The sequence below is a fragment of the Bombyx mori genome, chromosome 6 (genome assembly GCF_030269925.1).
Source record: "Bombyx mori chromosome 6, ASM3026992v2".
NCBI lineage: Eukaryota > Metazoa > Arthropoda > Insecta > Lepidoptera > Bombycidae > Bombyx > Bombyx mori.
Genome location: NC_085112.1, coordinates 13,631,527 through 13,649,148, shown reverse-complemented (window position 1 = coordinate 13,649,148; position 17,622 = coordinate 13,631,527). Strand labels below are relative to the sequence as shown.

Genomic DNA, 17,622 nt, shown 5'->3' with positions numbered 1-17,622 from the left:
AAATTGAGGATAGGTTAGTATTGTTTATCTTTAATATTACGAGTATTCGTCTATAGTGTAGTCTTGGCGAAATCTGTAACAATAGGACCATAATAATGTTGAAACTTATAATTTCAATTAATTATAGTCGAATTTCGACTACTGCGAGACCACTAGTAGTTAACAAAATATAAACGTGTTTAGTGGCTAGCTAGTACATAAGGAAAAGGAGACGGAATGTTTTTCTTTTTATTTTTCTAAAATAAATGTATCGGCCGGCAATTTCATACGTTTTGAAGTTAACGTCTTTTTTATAACCGAAGAAAAGTAGTGTTTTTAATGTGCGTATGTGGGTGGGTATTTGTGGGTGTTTGTTTCTTTCGCACGATCTATGTAGTGTAAAAATTTTGATACTTTTCAACATAAGTGTTTTCCGAAGTGTCATTCGATTCTCCTCATTTGTGGGAGTAACATAGAGTACACAAGGAATGGGACCGGGAAAGAGAAAAAAAACTATTGAAAATAGTAAAAAAAATCAAAATAACTCACTAATTAAAAAAAGCACCCGACTGCATCAAACATAGGTACTAGTTAAAAGGCGAAAAATAATGATAACAAATATTTTATACGATAATTTAAACCTAAGCTGAATATTCATAAACGATTGAAATTATCCGTTACTTTACTTCGTTTATTACTATTATTTGCCTTTTAGCTAGTACATTAATGCAAACGCATTATTTGTCAATGGCACAAATATATCTCATCATCATCATCATCAGACGAATCTTATCTCAATTCTATATATAGAAGATAAAACCACCGCAATTAGTTCAGTGATTGCGGAGATTAGCGTGCACAAATACAGAAAAACATACAAAAGTCGTGTTTAGATTTCATTCAGTTTTTAGACAGATACCATGAATGAATGAAAGTGACGCGTTCTTTGTGATGAGCCGTGAACAGGAGCGGGACGAACGTAGATTAATACGTGAAGCAAAAACTTTGAACCCCTTTTTACGAAAATTGCGCGGACAGAGGAGTATGAAATTTCCCACACTTATAGAGAATATAGAGAAGAAGTGCAGAATGCTATTATTTTTTTTAAATTATACATTAAAGCAATAAAGAAAACATTACACACACTACCATGTATTTAACACACACGCGCATGCATACTATTTGTTTACTGTCAAACTTTTCTTATTGCTTATAAGCCTGTGGTCAAATTGAGAATACTAGCGGTCCCCTGGTAGTCGAAATTCGACTATAACTAACGGGAATTATAAGTTTGTACACTATTATCAATCTATTGTCAAGGACAATAAAGTGTAGTTTTGGCGAACTCTGTGGTTATAGAAGTATAATAATCTTTGACAATAGAATCATAATAGTGTACAAGTGAAATTTCAATTAATTATGGTCGAATTTCGACTATTGCGGGACTACTATTAATAAGAAAGAGCCACCGGAGAGGCTAGCCGTGAATTGTTGTTTGAAAAAAAACGGACAATTGGGATGAACCCTATAATCGTCGACCAATCTAAGTATATCTAGACGACATAGTAATCTGCTCCGACGCGACGTAGGGACAATAAAATATAAAGGCTAGACGTATCGATCTCTTACGTCTAGTCGCTGTAAGCTAAATACGCAATTGTTAAATATACCATGTGAACGTGCAATCAAGCGTTCAACGTCCGGTTTGCGTGTTATTCAAAACTAGATTGTTGACATCATCGGAAACTCAGCTTCCAGCTTCCAAAATCAATATTACCGACGTGAACACAATTTAACCGACAAATAACGCTATTAGACATAATCCTGAACGAATATTCAGTTCCAGTTACATATCGCCTTTTCGCATTAAAAAATTTCCAAAAATATTCGAAATTGAGTTAATAGGTGGAATCATTTGGTATCCACCAGTATTTATCTCATAAATACTGCCAAAAGAGCGTAGTTTAGTTTTAGTTTTTTAGTTTACCTATGTTTTGACTACAATTAACAAAATTAATACATAATTTTATCTTACTTTAAAAGACAGATAATGTAACTGGTAAAAAAAAAATTTCGCAAAGATGATTAATATTAAAAATATCACAATATGTTAAACCTTTAAAACGCTCTCCTGTAAAATTAGTAAGTTTTGAGATTATACAGTTTTAATGCGAGAAGACGACAATATGTACGTCTACTTTGTCGTCATTTTACTTAGCTTAAGGTGTGATCAACAAAGGTTAGTAAAAAAGTTTACAATACACGTACCTCTTCATCTTCGGGTATGTATTCTATTGTTGTTTGCTGCCTGCTGTGTGATTGTTCGACGCCGCTCACTTTAACTGGCCTAGCTTCGCCTTGATCCAACACTGCAACAATTGGAAAACGGGAATGAGAATTAATAAAACATTCAGACGAGAATTACTGGTATTATATCCATGACAATATTGGTCGGCCATTCCATTGAGGATGGTCTATAGGAAGATGTTTTTTTTATTGCTGAGATGGGTGGATGAGCTCACAGCCCACCTGGTGTCAAGTGGTTACTGGAGCCCATAGACATCTACAACGTAAATGCGCCACCCACCTTGAGATCTAAGTTCTAAGGTCTCAAGTATAGTTACAACGGCTGCCCCACCCTTCAAACAGAAACGCATTACTGCTTAACGACAGAAATAGGCAGGGTGGTGGTACCTACCCGCGCGGACTCATATGAGGTCCTACCTACCTACCTAAAAAAAAAAAAAACTAGCAACATTTATCGCGTTTTTTAATATGTGAACCAAACTACTAGTATAAAACGGTCTTTGACTAGCCTGCAATCAATTCTTACAATCACTTCAAGTCCTCAAGATCTAGGAGCATAAATTTACTATTATGCCTGAAGACACGAATCAATATTCAATTCCATTAGAACAAGACTTGAACCCTTCGAAACGCGTGATTCATTTGCGGCACACCGTAATCCCACCGCTGAACTATGTTATTTCATAGTTATAAAATTTTTATACACATTTTCCTGTACAGTTAATATTTTGTATTTTGTAAAAGCTTGTAACGCACGCGTAAAGCCAAATGATTCATAGCTTGTTTTACGAATACTTGTTACCGTTGTTCGCTGCGACTCCTATCTTGTGACGACTCATTTAAATTACTGGTAAATCGGCATTGAATTAAGGCAAAGGCAAAACAGTTCAGTACCTTATGTTGATGGTGGTGAGCTTTGGGTTTAAAATAAAGAAAAAGTTACCAAAATTTGATAAACTACACAAAAGTATACAGAATACAAAAAATATTAACAACAGTTAATATTAAATAAAATCTAGATATGCTTTGCCGGACAAAAATTGTATTATACAAAACAGAGTAATGTCATCAACTACCTACACGACGAAAAAATAACATCGTGTAAACATGAAATCCGCAAAAATTTACAACTTGCGTAATTTTTTTATTATTTTTTATTGCTAAGTGGTTACTGGAGCCCATAGACATCTACAACGTACATGAGCCACCCACCTTGAGATATGAGTTCTAAGGTCTTAGATATAGTTACAACGACTGCCCCACCCTTCAAACCGAAACGCATTACTGCTTCACGACAGAAATAGGCAGGGTGGTGGTACTTACCCGCGCGGACTCTCAAGAGGTCCTACCACCATTCGGCGGTTACTAAAGGACGAAATGGAATCACAATACGGCATGCATGTATTGAGCCCGTGAATTTAAAGGCTGAGACAGCCGTTATACAGTTGAAACTTCGACATCGTACCGCTAAAATCATAAACCTCCCTGGACTTTGCCATAGTACAGATATTATTTTTTTACGCCTCGATTTTTCACGCAAATATACACATACCTTAAACACGTAATTTCCGTAGTTTGTTTTCGATGTTGACAAGAAATTCCCTATTGCTACATCGTTTTCCTTATTGTTTTCTCTAGTGCATTAAAACACAGACAATGTTCTTCGATCGAACATCGTTTATTTAGTCACGCCGTTCACATCCAAACACATTGTTTAAAGGTCTTGTGTCAATCTTACAAACTCGTTTGAAATACCTAGCACTGTTTATTATTATTAGAGGACCAGCAGTGGTCGAAATTCGACTTTACTTCATTATAATTGTAAGTTTGTACACTATTATGATTGTATTTTATACTTCTATAATCACAAATTTCGCCAAGACTATACTATAAAAAATATTACAAACAATATTTAATCTCAATTTGACAACAGACGTCAAGAAAAAAAGTTTAACAATAAATAGTATGCATGCGTGTGTGCGTCAAATACATGGTATGTAGTGTGTGTAATGTTTTCTCTATTGATTTAATGTATCTTTTACGCATTATTTTAAAAAAATATTAGCATTGTGCACTTCTTCGCTATATTCTCTATAAGTGTGGAGAATTTCATACTCCTCCGTCCGCGCAATTTTCGTAAAAAGGGATACAAAGTTTTTGCTTCACGTATTAATATATCGATGTTCTCGAATTGTTGATTATATTACATGTATTGAAGTGATGTGTGGAAGTGTGAAAGTAGCCCCGGTAATGAACAAATCAAAGAGCGGACGGTTAGCGTGGTATGGACATGTGATGCGTAGAGAGGAGATGCATGTGACTAGGAGACGTATGGAAATGGTAGTGCAAGGTAAAGGGGGAAGAGGTCGACCAAAGAAGACATGGATGGAGTGTGTGAATGACGATATGAGAGAGAGAGAGGAGTGAGTGTTGAGAAGACGGCTGATAGAAGAGAATGGAAGAGAACTAATTTTTCTCTTGCCGACCCCACCTAGTGGGATAAGGTGGAGAAAAAGAAGAGAAATATTGAAGTGTGAACAATTCCTTTTTTTTATAGCCAATCGAACTTAGACAAACTTACGGCCATTTGTTAAACAACGTCACAAAGTCGTAGCACAGCCAAACCGCTGTCTCTCACTGCACATTTTTGAAGATGGACGTGCCCTTTTTTTTCGGGCCGGCGGCCAAACCTCCTGCGTCACACAAATGCTAATTCTACTTTAATAAATCCGAAGCTTGTTGGTATAATGAGCAACTATAAAATTGGTAATGATTGATATTCGTTTTCAGTTTCATTTTTGACGTGATAACGTTTTATAAATCGATGAACAGCGGCTGCACGCACGAAAAAGTATCACGTTCCGCCCGAACCTGAGCGTGCAAGCGTGAGCGCGGCCGTCATCTCAGATCCTCCCGATCCACTAACGGTGCTTTTAGGTACCTCAAGCACCGGTCAACGTTCTCGTCGAACCCGTCGCTTGCGACGAAAGGCTCGACGAGTAAATTAACCCACATACACAGCCCACTGAGTTTCTCGTCGGATCTTCTCAGTGGGTCGCGTTTCCGATCCGGTGGTAGATTCTGCGAAGCACTGCTCTTGCTAGGGTTAGTGTTAGCAACTTTGTCAAGTTTGAGCCCCGTGAGCTCACTTGTTAGGGTTACGCTGGAATGGCCTCTCAAATTAGCTTAGGCAGCAAAAAAAAAAAGGAAGCGCGGTACAAGCGATAGATAGGCACGATCGACTCAAGCGTTGGCTTGTGACACATTTATCTCTCTTCTCGTGTGACTTCAGAACTAGCAGTTCGAATAGTTCTGCTACCGACGTTATTACGTAGAACTTTTGAAGTCATCGTGGCCTAAAGGATAAGACGTCCGGTGCATTCGTATGTAGCGATGCACCGGTGTGTTCGAATTTACCATAGCGGGTAGTAACGTTATACGACAAATATTATTCAAAATAAAGAGACCAAAACAAAAACAAAAATGTATAATAACTGTAGGTTAATTGGTAAGAAAAAGTCATGAAGTCAATTAATGTGCAAAAGGAATAAGGATGATACGTGCATTTTCAATGCTAAAGTTTAAAATGGGTCATTTGACCCGTTGTGGTGTGTTCAGTGTTAAACATTATTAAAGACGTTAAAGTGCTTAGTATAACATTACATTATTAACCTAAGTCCGTCATGGAAGGTATTTGTTCATTTGCATTGACGAGCTTAAATAGAATATGAGTATTACTTGAGTCTTGGGCAAAAAAAAAACTTTGTTTTCCAGTTCGTTTTTTGGATAACGTAAACAAATGTAATTACATCGGCCTATCGACAGCTAATTCTTCCAAAACAAACCGCCATTGGTTTTCATTTTCGCGATACAAAGCGTGTATAATTAAGTTATTGATTCCAAACTTTGCCTCAACAATGCAAAGAATGTGATTTCAAATTTAATGTCCATAGAGAGTACAAAAATAAAATAATAAAATGGTTTCAATAAAAATAAAAATATTGGTATTCAGTCGTATTGAATTATGAATCATCAAAACGATACACGTGTCTTGCATCAACACAAAGACCTTGTGGACGTTAGGCTTTAGGACGTTTAGCTCGTCGTGGCCTAAAGGATAAGATGTCCGGTGCATTCGTATCTAGCGATGCATCGGTGTTCGAATCCCGCAGGCGGGTACCAATTTTTCTAATGAAATACGTACTTAACAATTGTTCACGAATGACTTCCACGGTGAAGGAATAACATCGTGTAATAAAAATCAAACCCGCAAAATTATAATTTTCGTAATTATTGGTGGTAGGACGTCCTGCGTGTCCGCACGCATTGGCTTGAAGGGCGGGGCAGCCGTTCTAACTATACTGAGACCTTAGAACTTATATCTCAAGGTGGGTGGCGCATTTACGCTGTAGATGTCTATGGGCTCCAGTAACCACTTAACACCAGGTGGGCTATAAGCTCGTCCATCCAACTAAGCAATAAAAAAAAACTAACGTCCGTAAGCAGACTTTTTTATTGCCCTTGTAGGCAGACGAACATACGGCCCACCTGCTTGTGAGTGGTTACAGTCGCCCATGGACTTCAGCAATGCCAGGGGCAGAGCCAAGCCGCTGCCTACCGCTCAATACTCTAAAAGGTATTGGACTTTACAGACAACCAATTAATTTTCCTGTAATGAGTTTTTATTACGAACATAATTTACCACGTCGCACCACCAGCATCAGAGGCTACAAAATTACAATATCATAAGCGAATGAAGGTTTATTTTTCTGTGACATTGCAGAGCATAATCGAATTTATAAAACAATGCATTGCGCTCGCTTTACCTATTGTTCTCGACGTGACCTACAATCGTGTCCGTCTCTTTTGGATGTACGTAAATTATTTGTCACCGCACAATGTTGTCGCTCATTTATTACAAAATTCTTTACTCTGGCCGGCCACCATACCGTTGGACGGATCAGATAACTGCGCTCACTGGACTCTCTGTTGCGAACACCCTGAGAGAAGCCGAAAACCGAAGCAAATGGAAGCTGAGGGTACAAAGAGCCACGAAGAGCTTTCAAGGACACGACCTTCAGCAATGAAGTATTCGACTAAGAAGAAGAAGAACAAGACTCTGGTCAACGTATAAACTTAATTGTGTACTTTTGTTTGATGTCTTATTCTTAATTCCTACAAAATCATTGAGCCATTCCCAAAGTGGGCGATAACGCCCCTTTTTGGGCGCCACAGGCCTAAAGGTAAGAGAACCGGAAAAAAGTTGGGGCGTTGTGTAGAGGCTTGGGAGGCGATTTGTAATTTCATCTAGGAGGACTCTTAGATACCGACTGAGCTCGCGCTAGAGTGGTTTTTAAGTAGGTGAAAAAATGGGGGCGCTAAAAAATAATTTATTCTCAAAGTGAGCAGTAGACAAAATAATTTGGGAGTTCCTGGTCTACAATATGTCACATGAAATGTCGCAGTGCAGAAAAAACACTGAGGTAGCCATCTGAATTTAATTTAAAGGGACATAGCATTCGTGAACCAATGTTACACAGTTAGTATGAAATGCTTGATTGAAAAAAAAAACTACATACATCTCAATTATTATTATTATTATTACGTTAGTGTTCATCATTGAAATAGTACTTACTCGTTTGTTGGAAAATCTTGATTTTATAATGTCAACAACAACATTTTCCACTTATACAAACACACACAAATAGCCTAACAAGAAGTACATAATTTATGTTATAACTTATAATGCAAAAGGGCAACATTGATAATATATCGGAAACGATTGACACATGTTTCAACGGAATTGCTGATAAAATTACGACAATGATACGATGAAACGAACCCAATTCCATTCGATCATATTATACTATAGTATATAATATAAGGGTTAATGAAATCAGTGCAATAATTTATAGCGAAATCCGAACTTGTATTCATACGATAAATGGAATTACGTAGTCGTTGCATATACTGAAATAAATCTATAATATATATTCAGTATTCCCAGTATAGTATATCCGGTATTATCTCTTTTTTAACACGATTTAATTACGTTAACTATTATCTATTTAACAAAATCTTTCAAGGTAATTTTCACGAACTTCAAGACGTCCGTTTGTTTAGAAAATTTGGAAAGGAATAAAGGACTGATGGTAATAAAATAATGTTATTACTTTGTCTTCAATAAATGTCCAAGATTATCAGGATATGGAAAATATTTGTTTTACTTTTCTAATTAGGCTTGCTGTTTAAACGTGTTTTTGTTTTTGGCTTTTGGAACCATATTTATTGGCAACATATGCTTTTGTGGGTCAAAGATTTAACGCGAACTCAAGTGTGGTTCTATGTAAGCTTCGTGAAATCCAAACAAAATTCGTAAACTCACTCGTGGTTGGGCAGTTCTTGTGCCTCACCCTTCAAACCGAAACGCATTACTGCTTCACTACAGAAATAGGCAGGGTGGTGGTACCTACCCGTGCGGATTCACAACACGTCCTACCAGTAAACAAATGTACCAAATGTACTAGTAAAGTGTTCGTTTGGTAAACAAATGCACCCACCCGACATCGTGTGAATCGTTCACTGCTTCCCGTCCGGGCGTAGCTGGCAAAGTCCCCTAGTCTACCAACAATTAGCTGGAGAAAAAAAAAGCATCGCTCGCCTTCGAAGTTCGATATCAAGAATCTCTTTTCCTCTAACCATATTTTCTAAGCCTAATCTATACTAATATATAAATCTACAGTGGTTTTTACGGATGTTCCGTTATAAATACCGGACCATGCATCCGATTAACTTGAAACTTGGTATCCATGTAGGAAATACACGTACTGAATGGATAGGCTAATATTTATATGAGTGTTGGACTGCCTATATGAGTTGCGGGGGCGTTAATGATGAGAATATTTGTGGGAGTGAGAAATAATAATGTTAATTTTAAATGCCCAGCGAAGCGGACGGGTACAGCTAGTGTGTTAATAAATTTCATTGAAATGTTTGAAACACATCATTGAAATGTTTGAAATCTTTTTTTTATATATATGTGGTAAATGAAGAAAAAAAAATTCTATTGAATATATCGGAAGTCAGAATAAACACGTAGCAACAGGTCAACAGCAAATTAGGTCAATCGAAAAGCAAAACAACAAGAAAGAATTTACGAGAGATCATAATAATATAATGAGTTTCAAAGGAATTTTCATTCGGATTAAATCTTTATGAGAAAAAGAAACGTTTTATGAAACATTAATCATGACTTTGACCCGGTTTTGTCCCGGTTCCCAAACTTAGTTTTGTAAATGGAAATCAGTTTAGAATACGCTCAGCGCCCGACCGATTTTTTTTTCTTCCTACCTAAGCTGATAGCCTTGAGAGGCTATTTCAGCGTAACCTTAACTAGTAGGTGAGCTCGCGGGGCTCAAACCTGACGACTTTGCTAACACGAACCCTAGCAAGAGCTGTGCTTCGCAGAATCTACTACCGGATCGGAAACGCGACCCACTGAGAAGATCCAGCGAGAAGCTCAGTGGGCTGTGTCTGAGGGTTAACTTACTCGTCGAGCCCTTCGTCACAAGCGACGGGTTCGACGAGAACGATGACCGGAAAAATGCGAGCTTTCAGCTTACTACGCAACGTCGTGTGGTCACGAGGTTTTCTTTCTTCTTGCTTCAGTTTCCTCAATGCTGAGAGTCGTAGCACCTCCTCGCAACAAGAGTTTATTCCAGATCATTCCACGCCGTTTGCTCCTATCTGCCTAACACGGGCTAAAATTATTGATGTGTTAGCCCACGGCACAAAAGTCGTAACAACATTAAGCAGAGCGCGCGAGGTTGTAATAACAGCACAATCTCAACTTGCGTCAGGTACATACTCGTAAACTTTAAAAACAATCTATTAAATGCTCAAAACGGACATTACATTTTAAATGATCAACTGCTTTAATATTTCGAAATCTTAGCCGTAAAAAACGTATGACGAACGATAATCAACGCTATTTAATATACGCATTAAAGTTAGTTTTATGTGAGACTTCAATGCTTTTAAGTCGTTCTCGCTCGTAAACAAGAGAAACCAACCAAATAGAATCAGACGACGTACAGAGGATGTAACGGGTGTACCCTAATAATAAATATAAATAAATAAATAATTGGAAACAAATCACGCCCGGTTATCCGGCCCCAATTTAGGATTCCCTGTGTTATGGGTACCGGAGACTGACAAACATACTTATATACGTTTAATTATATGTAACCTCTATATGATTTACATAAATCTTAAAGAGGTTATAACAAGTTATACATATAGGTGAAACATAAATGGTATTTAGAATATTGAAACATATGAAACATAAGAACTGATGAAGCAATAGCTTTAAATGCTGTTTCTCTTTACAGAGCAACTCAGTTTGTCCAGTCCATAAAATAATACATTATATATATAGACAATAAGCTCCCAAACAAAGAGAAAACAAATCTGTTAATCACACGAATGTTTGCTCGATATGGGAATCGAACACACGACCCTCGACGCAACAGTCAGAGTCACTAACTACTGCACCACCGGGTTAGTCAAAACCCCAAAACCTTACCTTACAATAAAATTGATTCCTCAGACTGTGAAGTATCTCCGGATCTCAGTAACGCTTCAACTAGCATTAGCAAAGTCGAGTTATCCATTTACGTAATTAGAAAGTTAATGTTGGAACGTTCATCTCGGTTGCCGTGCTGTATTATCGAGACCGAACGAATGGAAGCTGCTCCCAAGTGAACCAGGTCAAGACGTATTACCGTTTTTCCATCCATCACGTAAAAAAAAACATTGCCTGTTGTTCGGTTACCAGTATTTGGGCCCACGGTTGATGTTATGAGATATTTTTTAAACAATTTCATAATTCAGATTATGTTATTGGTTGTAAGACCTCTTTTGAGTTCGTACGGGTAGGTACCACCACCCTGCCTATTTCTTCCGTGAAGCAGTAAATGCAGTGATGCGTTTCGGTTTGCAGGGCGGGGCAGCCCTTATACTATAAAAACTGAGACCTTAGAACTCATTTCTCAAGGAGGGTGGCGGCATTTACGTTGTAGATGACCATGGGCTTCAGTAACCAGGTGGGTTGTGAGCTCGTCCACCCATCTAAGCAATAAAAAAATAAAGTTTCCACTTCCATGACACTTAAAACTGAATTAAGAAAATACAATAGTTTAGCTGCGTGGGAAGTTATCCAACGTATGATGAACATCACTTGAACTATCATTATATAATCGTTGATCGGTAGACGTGGTCATGAACCGTAATCAACCTTGGAACGTAGGGTCATAGTGTGGTGGCTAAAAGACTTGAATCCGGCTGGTTTGAATGCTACTGTATTATAACAATACTAACTGTGCCTCAACATTCCACCGTCAAGAAACTTTTTTTTTGCCTACCTATGCCGGTAACCTCCAGGGGTTGTACCATCTTCACCGAGCGAGTAGGTGAGCTCACGGGGCTCAGCCTAACGAATTTGCTAACACTAGGCCTAGCAAGAGCAGTAATTCGCAGAATCTACCTACCACCGTATCGGAAACGCTACCCACTTAGAAAATCCGCCGAGAAACTCAGTGACATGACTAAAAAAAAAGGGTTTTTTCCCTTCCTATGCTTATAGCCTTGAGAGGCTATTTCAGCATCTCCTTGACGTGTAGGTGAGCTCACGGGGCTCAAACCGGAATGTTGCTAACATTGGCCCTAGCAAGAGCAGTGCTTCGCAGAATCTACCACCGGATCGGAATCGCAATCCACTTGGAAAATCCGCCGAGAAACTCATTGGTCTGAAAAGGGTTGTGTGTCACAGCGCGATTTAGAAAAGTAACGGCATCTATCGAGTACTACTGTAATCATGCTTATAAATTTTAATAACTGTATTAAATGAAGATATCGCGATATTTTTTGTAAGGGACCAGAATCTTTTGGATCCGGGACAAATATCCGATTTCCATTAATGCGTTGGGGGCGGTGGTCGGTTTATGTCAGAGGTGAAGCGACTGAAAACCCTGTCGCTCAACAAACACGCCTCCGAACCATGAAGCAGACCTCATCAGAGGTAAGCACCAGACAAGTGTTTCAAATATAGAACTAAAAATATTATCCTGTGCTTAATACGTCATACGCACATAATTTCAGAACACTCTTTGTTTATATAAATGGCTAATGCTCTGGGTTGTCCCGACTTGAATAGCAAGATCGAAAACTGTCGCGGAAAATTTAAATTCCGTGAGTTTAAGTCAGAATGCAAGTGAGACAGAACCCTTCTAATTAATTAAAACAATGCAGAACATGTCTATTTATATATCGATACTATACACATAGCCACATTATGGTACTTTCTTATCTGTTGGACAACTAGATTTTTATATTCAAATCGATTTATATTCGAGTGATTGAAATCAAGATAAGTCTTAATTATCGGATTCCCTACGAAATGTTTACACAATTTAAATTTACTATCCAATCACTTGAGGACACGAACACAAACTATAATATTTGGATCGTCCAAGACCTTTGTGTGGCTTCAAATGAATAGTAACATTTAAAAATCAAATTTTATTGCAACGTAAATAGTGATTAAAATTCAAAACACGTTTAGTCGATGTGAAGGCTAAATTTAATAAATGCCAAATTACAATGGAATGTTTTAAGCTTATCTACTAAAACTAAGCTCATATAATATATGAGTAGTTTGTTTTGAAGCGCGTCTGTTGCGCGTATCATGAGCCCGCACGGATATGAATTACCGAATAAGCTTCCAGCGAATAGGCAAAAAAAGAAACGTAATAGGCGAACGATATAATTGAGACTTCCATCTCAAGTCATGGCATTCGCGTTACGATGTCTACGGGCCATGGTAACCGCTTAACACCGAGTGGTACTTGAGCTCGTTCATCAATTTAAGCAATAAAAAAAGATCAAAACTTTTTACATTTTTTTATTGATTGTCTAGATCTGTGGACGAGCTCACAGCCCACCTGGTGTTAAGTGGTAAGTGGAACCCATAGACATCTACAACCTAAATGCGCCACACACCTTGAGATATAAGTTCTAAAGTCTCAGTATAGTTACAACGGCTGCCCCACCCTTCAAACCGAAACGCATTACTGCTTCACGGCAGAAATAGGCAGGGCGGTGGTACCTACCCGTGCGGACTCACAACAAGTCCTGCCATCAGTAATTACGCAAATTATAATTTTGCGGGTTTGATTTTTATTACACGATGTTATTCCTTCACCGTGGAAGTCAATCGTGAACAATTGTTAAGTACGTATTTCATTAGAAAAATTAGTACCCGCCTGCGGGATTCGAACACACCGGTGCATCGCTATTGGTTGCTATAGCACCGTTACATCGCTATTACATGGTGAAAAGTATTCAACTCTCGATAATCAATCAAAATCAATCATTATCCGTGTTGTGGCGGAGTAAGAATACAATGTGTCACCACCCCTATACTATCCCAAGAAGTCGTAAGGACCGACTAAGGGAATATGCACAAGACATCAGTGCAAGAGAAGGATAACTCGAAAATAAACCCTGTACCAACTCGTCTAGCCAGCATGGTACGGTATGCTAAATACCTCCATGGAATGTAACAGAGAGACCAGGCCCCTAGTCCCCGGCGGCCCCGCTATTCCTGGCTATGGTAGCGGCCACGGTGACGGCGGGGCAGGGGTGCTAAGAATCCCCGGCAGAGACCCGGCTATCACCCACAAAAACGACGACCACTGGCCACTGGATGCAGGTGGCAACGGACTGGCCGCACTGGAGATCACTTGGAGAGGCGTATGTTTAGCAGTGGACAGAGGACATGGTGAGATGAATAAAAACCTACAGTCTATAGACAAGAAAAAAACAACAACAACGTATATTTTACATTGTACATGTGTATTGTTGTTCGGTATTAAATTTCATTTCCAAGAAATATTTAATGCGGTGCTCCAAGAAGCATTTAGTGTGGGTGGCGCGATATCATTCAATCACGCTACGAAATGTCGCATCTCCTATTTTATGCATAATCTGAGAACGAACGAGAACTGGTTCGATTCGGACACGCCTCGTTATTACGACATTTACCAGAACTTTCCAGTGTCTATTGTATCGATCGGAAATAACACGAATACACTAACGCGGTCACTCGTGCCAATTAGGTACCCGAAATTGATAGCAAAATTTTACATAAAGGCCGGAGTGTTGGTCATCATGAACTTCGTTGCCGCCACGCCTATGAGACTTGAACTCAAAGTTATGATTGTATTATGTTGTTTTTTTTATTGCTTAGATTGATGGACGAGCTCACAACCCACCTGATGTTAAGTGGTTACTGAAGCCCATAGACATCTACAACGTAAATGCGCCACCCATCTTGAGATATAAGTTCTAAGGTCTCAGTATAGTTACAACGGCTACCCTACCCTTCGAACCGAAACGCATTACTGCTTCACGGCGGTAATAGGCGGGGTGGTGGTACCTACCCGTGCGGATTCCCAAGAGGTCCTACCACCAGTGAAAGTTGTTACAGTTGGCACCCCTTCAGTCCGGAATGCATGACTGCTTCCCGTGTCTATCCGTGTCGAGTCACGATACCATTAAATTCAGCTTCGGACACTAACCTTCAGTTTGTCCGTTCTAAAATCAAATTTATATTTCAAACGTACAAATGAAGTATCGTGCTACAAATCCGTGCCTAACTAAGCTATTCGTCTATTCTCCCAACTTTCTCCATTGCATTGCATATTTACGTTATCATATACAGTCTGTTTTGTTGAAATATTCATAGAGTGAAACCTGTTTTCACGAATCCTTTGTCTCTTAGCTTGACAGTATTAGTGTGTGTTAAAAATGCAAATTCGTATTTTAAAAGCACACACGAAATTTAAGAGCTATTCTTTCTCTATATTACTCGTTTGACATAAGGTCGAAGTCGTTGGAATGAATTAAATTATTTGAAAAAAGAAAAAAGCCAAAGATGCAGCCACCAAAACAAGTAAATAAATAAGTAAAATTGAGAAGTGCTCAAACTTTAAACTGTTTTAAAAGAATGGTGAAGGAACACTACTTATCTTCTTAGTGCTGTTTGTTTGCACCATAATTTATTATTTCCATCTGTTGATGTATTATGTGTATGTAAGTATATTAGTATGTATTGTATGTAAGTAAGTATATTGGTATATAATTGGTATATAAATATAGGTATATATTTCATATTATATGTAAACGGTATATATTTTGTTTATTGTATGTATATATTTTCTATAATGTATTATCTATAGTACACCGCAACATACCTGCTATATTTTTTTATATTTTCCAGAATATCTATAAATTAAACGGTTGTCTGGAAGAGATCGCTTTTAGCGATAAGACCGCCTATTGTACAAATGTATCTGGTTTTTTTTTGATTGTTTTTTTGAATGTAAATTGTGTTTTGGTGTGCAATAAAGTGTATTCTCTCTCTCTATTCTCTCTAAATACCAAAGTGCCAGTGTTGTAAAAATAATAAGCATTAATGCGAATGCTAGTCGTTCATTTATTTACTTACTAATCATCAGCGTTAAATTAAAACATATATAATCTATATATTAATACGTGAAGCAAAAACTTTGTATCCCTTTTTACGAAAATTGCGCGGACGGAGGAGAGATTTCCCACACTTATAGAGAATATAGAGAAGAAGTGCACGATGCTAATATTTTTTTTAAATAATGCATAAAAGGTACATTAAATCAATAAAGAAAACATTACACACACTATATACCATGTATTTGACGCACACACGCATGCATACTATTTATTGTCAAACTTTTGTTCTTGACGTCTGTTGTTAAATTGAGAATAGATTAAATATTGTTTGTCTTAATCTTAATATATATAAATCTCATGTCACAATGTTTGTCCTCAATGGACTCCTAAACCACTTAACCGATTATAATAAAATTCGCACACCATGTGCAGTTCGATCCAACTTGAGAGATAGGATGGTTTTTATTTCGATGAATGGTCGCAATATTTATTAATTAACAATAAAATGATTTCTTATGTTGATTTTTGTTATTAATTGTAAGTTTCATAAGTCTAAAACAGATGGCGCCTTAAATCAGTTTTTACAGACAATTGTTATACTGTGACTTTAATATCTCATAGATGGCGCTGTGCTAAAAATACCAACGTTTCACATAAGCTACAATTTAATGGCATAAGCACCACGTGTTTCTGAGGCTAAAGTATAAGTGAAATTTATTTCGTAGTAAACGCAATACAGTGAAATCCAATTGTTCTTACGTTGTTAATTTTTGGTATTAGCATAGGCGGCCGCGAGTTATTTAGAAACAAAAACCTAAGCCACAGCCACAGCAACGTGTGGCCGGGTCCGCTAGTATTTTATAGTCTTGGCGAAATTTGTGATTATAGAAGTATAAAATACAATCATAATAGTGTACAAACTTATTATACAATTACAATTAATTATAGTCGAATTTCGACTACTGCGGGACCTCTAGTGTGTAATTTATTATTTGTATTTGCATATCGACTACATTTTTAGATACAGTTTGTATCTACTGCGTATTTGAATCGATTTTATCAAACAGCCGTGGCGTGGCATTCGCAGCGAATCGTTGAAAATGAGATAATTGCATGTGACAGGCAAATAACGACATGAAATTTGTGGGCGTCTTTTCAAATGTCAAATACACTGAATTCCAAAGACTAGAGGTCCCGCAGTAGTCGAAATTCGACTATAATTAACTGGAATTGTATAATAAAGGACAAACCCGAAATCCATATAAACTTGGGCCTGGCGTTACAGTGCTAGAATTTGGGCATAAGTTACAATACCTAAGAAGGTTTCTTGAGCCCAATATTCAGGTCTCCCAGCAATGGCCAAATTGGTAAAATCAGACAATGTTTACATTTTAGGTTATGTTTATTGTTCGAGATATTTTAATAAAAACGATATTTTTGAGGCTGTTTCCTACTAAAGATGAGTAATTTTTTACGAAACTTGTTGCAGCAACAGTTTGCTTTAAAATAAAAATGGAACCTGTTACGAGAAATAGCGCGTTAGGTTGTTTACGAAAACGAACGAAAGCCAAAAATTAAAAACAACGTAATGCGAAACGCGCTGCGCACGAAATGATTTTTAAGGGATTTTATGACCTGGTAACTAAGACCTTTAGGTCAGTCTTATTTTAATTTTAATGAAAACTTTTTTATATGAAAAACTATATTTATATGATAACTTTTTTATATAAAATATAAATCATTACGTGCTCCCTTAATATCTCATCACATTTCATTTCATTTTATTTC

General features: G+C 37.6%; 1 protein-coding gene across 1 annotated transcript in view; it reads right to left on the bottom strand.

Annotated features, from left to right (window-relative positions):
• The window catches only part of LOC101746977 (E3 ubiquitin-protein ligase RNF19B), an 89,095-nt gene that overhangs the window by 35,016 nt on the left and 36,457 nt on the right, over positions 1–17,622 (bottom strand). The window contains exon 2 of the mRNA XM_038011807.2: positions 2,248–2,348. Coding sequence (XP_037867735.1) covers positions 2,248–2,348 — 101 coding nt within the window. The remainder of the gene's footprint in view (positions 1–2,247; positions 2,349–17,622) is intronic.